Genomic DNA, 7,141 nt, shown 5'->3' on the forward strand with positions numbered 1-7,141 from the left:
GCCAGGCAGAGGAACCAAGCTGGGAGGATGTGCTGCAAGTTCCAATAAAGGATGGAGATGAAATGTGTTGACTAGTGAGGAGAGTGTGTTGAGAAGATGGAGGGAGAATTTTCAGCTGATAAATGAGGAAAATAAGAGAGAGAGAAGGATGGATGATGTTGAGTTGGTAAGCAGGAAGTGGAGGGGATTACTAAGGAGGAAGTAAAAGAAGATATTAAGAGGATGAAGAGTGGAAAGTTGGTTGGACCAGATAACATACCAGTAGAAGCATGGAGATGCTTAGAAGAGATGGAAGTGGAGTTTTTAACCAGATTGTTCAACAAAATTTTGGATGGTGAGAGAATGCCTGAGGAATGGAGAATGAGTGTGCTGATACCAATTTTTAAGATTAAGGGAGATGTGCAGAATTGCAGTGACTACAGGGGAATAAAGTTGATTAGTCACACCATGAAGTTAAGAGAAGAAAGAGTAGTAGCAATACAATGATACAAAACGAGCCAAACATTCGGAACAAGTTTAGCAGTTGGAGAGTGAGTTTATCCTCAAGATGCCGATGTCAGCTGCTTGCTCTTTAAGTTCAAATGATAATCTATTGCTGGGTCAATGTTGCCCAAGTTGATGTGAAATACTATAGCAGTCCTGTCTTTGAACAACCATTAAAACCAAATAAAATGCCTTCAAAATCCCAACTCTGCAATTTTAATTATTATTCATCTTGATATAGAGAATATATATAGTTAGATTTTTATCTGTAAGTTCTGATTACCCAGATGAATTGAATAATCAGTGTGACTTAATTCACCTCTCAATACCACCACTATCACGTCACAATTATAGACACCATCAATACTATACAAAAACACAATACAGTGGAACCCGGTTATGTCGATGTCCTAGGGGGTTGCCAAAAAGCATCGAGGTAACCGATGATCGAGATAAACAAAAATCAAAATGGCGGCAATATACTAACGTGCTTGAAATTTCTTTATGTACATGATGTGCGTTAATAAATGAGAATGTGCATGCACGTGTTTTTAAAGGTTTTTTTTACACAACAGCGTTGCTGCGATTTGTTTGATGAAGGCATGCTATAAAAATACATACAGTACATGTTTATCTGTCAGGAATCCACCTGCCACGCCCCCTTCGGCCCCCTTCAGCGTGTCAGGTGTTTTCTCGGCCGCTTTCTCTGAAGCTCCCGGCTTTAATCGCGCACATATGGTGCTCGTTTAGCATCATCACCAGCTCCTATTTAAACTTCCACACTCTCACCGTCCGTTATTGTTGGTATATGTTGGTTCACGGCGGTCGTTGTTATCGCTCATGTGTTTCCCGGTACGTGCCTTCCCACAGGCACTCTCTCACCGGCTGCTCTTTTCTTCCCAAAGCCGCGCCGCGCCCCTACTAACACTACGAACACTAGCACTAACTAACAGCAGAGATTCACCAGTATACAATACAACACCTGTAACAGCTGTAAGCCTTGATTTTTCCGCCACTTCCGCGAGTTCTTCTGCGGGTGCACCGAGATAACCGACGTTAAATGGCAAATTTTTCCCCCCTTGTGCTCGAGATATCAGGTTTCGGCGACATAAAAAAAGTCAACATAACCGATAAAAAATGCGAGAATTTGGCGGTTCCACTTCAAAAACGTCGACTTAATAGGGTTGTCGAGGTAACCGAGGGCGAGATAACCGGGTTCCACTGTATAACAATGCATGCCATTACAGAGAGAGAGGCATTTTTCATATTGAGGGTGAATACCATTTTACTAAAGCAAGCTCCACACCTCTTCACTACAACCGCAACTGTGCCACCTACATCATCTGGAGCAGCTCAGATTAAAAACTTTCTAATAATATGACAAAAACATTTGAAAATTAATACAATACAACCTACTCACCAGAGATGCATACTCATAATTTGCACCACTCCTCAGTGGTACCGCTCATGGTGTCTTGCTTTTCTTGAAAATTTATTTTTAAGTATTTCCGAGCCCAAATAAATTTCTCTTCTGTGTGCAGAGCACTACAGACATGTTTTGCCAGTCGAACTTGGCTGTAACAGTTTCGCTCTGACCAACCAATCAGAGGACGGAAAAATGCTGATGTTATTCTGTATTCTGTATCCTGTGAGGTAAATTTGAAATCTGATTGGTTAAAGAAATAGATTTATTACCAATAGAGACTAAGGTAAAAAGGCCAGCAGTACTGATTGTGAAGGCCCTGGGCAGATTAGATTCACATGGCAGCACATAGAGGCTAAAATCTGATTGGACAAAAAATCTAACATCCACACACACGTACTGGAAGCAGTGCAGCCAAGACAAACGCTACAAAATGAAAAGAATAAACTGTTGGAAATAAATTAATACAATTTAATGAAACAGATATTAGAATTTAGGTTGTAAATGAAGGTCATTGCTTCTGATAGTGTTTAGGCCAGCAGACAGCCCACCACTGAACTAAAATCAGCTGACGTTGTTGCTCTTTTTAGGGAGTGTTTGTATAAGGTTTGTAAAGTGTTTTTAGAGGGTTTGTATATTTAAAGAGCTTAATGTTTAACTCATAATAAACAGCCTAAAAATCCTACTATTTGCTTTCCAGAATCAATATCCAATCTTACCATGGTACAATAACATAGTAACCACAACCACATCTGCTGAGACTGACCACCAGAACACCAACTGTTCTGCCCACATCAGAGAGGCATCTGTAAGAAAAAAGAGATGAGTTACTATATTTGTTGAGGGAAAATAAATGAGTTGAGGAAGGAAAAGGGTATAGCTTCACGTCATTAATAGTTCACAAGAAGAGTTAAATATTGCCAGTAACTCTACAGATTCCATTATAGCCAAAGCAGCAACTCCAACTGACTCTACCTGAACAATGAACTGGATATTTAAATAAATATAATGTGCAGATCCTGCTTCTGTATAGTAAAAGAGAAAAGATGCATTTAAACTGCGTTTCCTCCTTATCAATAGAGGTTACATTTCTCTCCTTGTTAGAATGGAGAATTAGTCCAAAAACATGTTGTAAGATTTCCAGGTTGTTTATCTTGACGTAAACAGTAAGTCCTAAACATACACAAGTCACTCCCTTGGTATTGACACTACAACATAGACAAATAATCAAACATTAAGAGCTACACTCCGTCCATTAGTACAGAATCTCTAAACAATCTCCTGAATCCAGCACAGCTTCAGTAAGTGTTGTTCAGAGGGTCCACCCTTTAGTTCCACACACTAGACAATGAACTCTAATGGCTTCCATTAATTCCTAAAATTCTACACCATGTTGTTTTGATGTGTGTCCATGTGTATAAAACGTCAGGTATGGCAGTATGCAGTCATCCAGCAACGGTGAAGGAGCATCCAGATCATCTGTACACACTGAATCATCATGGAGTCCAGAGCTTCTCTCTCCATTATAGCCCTGATTCTTGGCTTCTCACAAGCGCTCTATCTTACCCAACCTGACGGGGAGGACATGACAACTAGGATTCTCACCATCAACAAAGGTCTGATAACTTGCTGATCTCAACCACACTTGACCAGCATCATTACTGCTATGTAAATTTGGGAATAGACCTGCTCTAAGATGTTTTTTTATGATTTCTTTTGATTAAATGTTGTGTGCATTAGTGACAGAAATTCAGGTGGCCAAAGATTTATTGGCAAGAACTGTATTTGATTCTAAATCATCAGCAGGTTATCTCTTTCTGTTTCTCTGTATGAAGGATCCAGTAAACTGCTGCTGGAGGGAGACATACTCGCAAAAAGAAGTAGGAACGCTCTGGTCTGCCTCTACAACAACTGTTTTTGGAAAAAGTCTTCAAATGGCTTGGTGAAGGTTCCTTACACATTGAGCTCAGATTTCTGTAAGTAATATATCGTTTAATTCACATTACTCAGGTACATCACATCTTTACTTATTTCTTATTAATGCATTGGCCATTTTCTTCACAGCTTCTTCTGATACAACTGTAATTGCTAATGCCATGGCGAGTTTCCACAACAAAACCTGCATTCGTTTTGTTCCCAGAACACGTGAAACTGACTACATCAAGATCGAGAGCAATGATGGGTGAGCTCCATTAACTTGTTTAACATTCCCTATTCATGCTTGTTATAACTTTGACGTTCTTTATACTTTATAAATTCTTTACTTGTATGTTGACATAAGTGTCAGTCAGTTCATTACATCTGCTCTCTTTCCTCTCAGCTGCTACTCTTACGTGGGCAAAACAGGCGGTTCTCAGGTCGTCTCTCTCAGCAGGTTCAGCTGTGTTTACCACGGCGTCATCGAGCACGAGTTGAACCATGCACTCGGTTTCTACCACGAGCACGTTAGAAGTGACCGTGATAAATATGTCACCATCAACTGGGAAAACATCGACCCAGCAACAACATCTAATTTTGATTTGATGAACACCAATAACCTCAACACGACGTACGACTACTCCTCTGTGATGCACTATGGAAACACAGCTTTCTCCATCAATGGTCTGGACACCATCACCCCTACTCCTGATCCTTCTGTGATGATTGGACAGAGACAAGAGCTTTCCAGTATTGACATTAAGAGGATCAACATTCTCTACAAGTGCTGAACGTGTCCAGAATGTTAGCCTTGATTTAAATTTAGAATCGTATTGCAGTTAACATACAGCACACAGTGATGACATCACTCGCTGTGGTAACCAAGTATGTAATGATGCAATAAAATGGCTACAATCATGTTTGGCTTACTATGTACTTTAATTTCTTAAATCTAAACAACATAAATCTGTTTCCCACACTCATAAATCTACAACAATTATTGCCAAATCATCAATGTCTGAACCTGAATATCATTTGTCTTCAGTGAATTTATTAAATATCATTTGGTATCAGTTTTACAGGAACTTAGAGGTGTCTAATTACATTTAACATAATATATGGGCACAGTAGTTTTTCTCATGACTACATAAGAATAATAATCATGAAATTTATCAGTCAGGATTTACACTGCATCAAAGCACAGAGACGGCGCTGGTTAAAGTGGTAAATAAACTGGTATTGGTCTCTGATCAGGGCTGTGCCTCATTAATCATGTTGCTTGATATTAATGAAGCATTTGAGACCTTGATAGAATACAACCCCGACTCCAAACAATTTGCGACACTGTGTAAAATGTAAATACTACCAGTATGCACTAATTTACAAATCTCATAAAGCCATATTTTATTCACAATAAAAGAGTGTAAAAGTGGGAAACTGTACCATGAAAACTAATTTTATGACTTATTTGGATCGAATCGATTTTGCAACCTTTTTTATTTATTATATTGATTTTTTTTAACCCCGAAAAATACAGAAGACAAAAAAAAAAAAAAAAAAAAAAAAAAAAAAGGAGTTTAAAATACTCCTATTGCTCCTTTATCTAAATGAATCATTTGAGAATCGACTCAATTTTTGTGGATTTTGGTACAAGTGATGTCTCTATTTTATTTTTATTTTTTTAATTGTATTTCAGTTTGTGATATAAATTCTATCATATTAACATTTATTTCTAACCCTAATTATTTACCCTGAAAAATAGCCATTACATAAAGTCAACTCTCGCCTCTGGCACACCGCCAGACTCTACACTGGGATTTATTAATAATCAACAAAAAGACTACATACAAAATAGACTGCATTAACTAAAATCCATAAAGTAACATGCATTTGTGTGTGCATTCATGATAAATATGTTACTTTAGTGATTGATCAACTGATGCATAACAATTATGAGGATTCATGAAGAAAACTGACAGGAAAGATTTATTCTAATTCAAAATACAATATAATACTTTTGAATCATGAACAATTTAGTGTGTTTTGAAGTGAACTTTTTTTGAAGTGTGCTTTTTATTTTCTGTTTCTTCCAGCTGCATTATACAACAACATTTGTTCTTATCTGTGATTGACTGATACACTGGTAAAAGGATTATCTTTAATCTGTGGTTTTATTCACTTCATATAAACCATTGTTAGGTTTTTGTACAGTCTTTCACTGACTCTGTATTACTGTGCTACGTCTCCAAGAGCGCAGTGATAGAGAGCAGAATCTGAGAGCTTTAGACCTCTGATAGTAAGTTCAGTAGAGTCTCTGGTTGAGTCTGAATGTAATCGAGTGTCAGTGGCAGTGTCACCTACAATGAGTAAAAACTGTGGTGCGCTGTGAGGAGATTGTTTGTACCAGTAAAACAATATGTTAATGTTGCTTGACTCATATGAACTGTTTCATCATGTTCACATGAGCTCATGTGTCTGTTTCTTTTCCAAAAACATTGGCATTTTTGTCCACTGGCCAAATTTTATCTGCAAAACTGCCCACTGTGAAAAATAAATAATAATCACATTTGAGAATTGTGTATTTTTTATAAATTTGTGTACATTCATAGAAATAAAAATAAAAAATATTAATGCAAACATGAAAATAATACAATACATTAAAAAGAGAATTGAATGTGAAAGTGAAGTACCTGTAACTACAGTGAGAATCAGTGTTGTGTATCTCACTATGTACAGTAAGGTGTAGAGTTGAGTCATTTCTGAACACAGCTCTGTGAGGATTCTGTATAATAGTGCTGTATGTGCTGAACTTTACACATGAGGAAACACGTCTCTAGAAAGCCACACCCAGGAAGTGCTGATGTAAAATTATTTTTCCATCAACAATATATGAACCATAATAGGTTAATATCATATAATATCATATAATAATAACAACCATAATATCCTAAATAAAGATCATAACAAACACATGAAATTTTGCTTCATGGAGAAAATCGAATCATTTGAGAAAACACAACAAACAGTTATTTACATAAAACATAGACATGAAATCCACAAACTTAAGGAAAACAATGACTGTCCAGGAAGGATAAAAACAAGCAGATGAGAACATCCAGACAACACTAATTAGGTGAAATAGGAAACAGATGTGGGTGATAAGTGTAGCATGTGACTCCTTCTTTATTTATTTTTTTTATCAAATAATTAAACTAAATGTAAAATGTAGATAATTCAGTTATTTTAGAGATTTGTTAAGAAACTTAACACACATCATAAACTTTCTAAATAAATCTCTAAATTATAAACGAAAAAACA

General features: G+C 36.9%; 1 protein-coding gene across 1 annotated transcript; it reads left to right on the top strand.

Moving 5' to 3' along the window:
* The first annotated feature begins 3,462 nt into the window (after positions 1-3,462).
* On the top strand, positions 3,463-4,723 carry LOC310727021 (hatching enzyme 1.2-like). Its single transcript, XM_083543069.1, has 4 exons — positions 3,463-3,522; positions 3,742-3,882; positions 3,971-4,088; positions 4,227-4,723. Exons 1-4 carry the CDS (start codon positions 3,492-3,494, stop codon positions 4,612-4,614), a joined length of 678 nt encoding a protein of 225 aa, XP_083399195.1. The 5' UTR covers positions 3,463-3,491; the 3' UTR covers positions 4,615-4,723.
* The last annotated feature ends 2,418 nt before the right edge of the window (positions 4,724-7,141 follow it).

This window comes from Silurus aristotelis, assembly GCF_946808225.1.
Source record: "Silurus aristotelis genome assembly, chromosome: 5".
NCBI lineage: Eukaryota > Metazoa > Chordata > Actinopteri > Siluriformes > Siluridae > Silurus > Silurus aristotelis.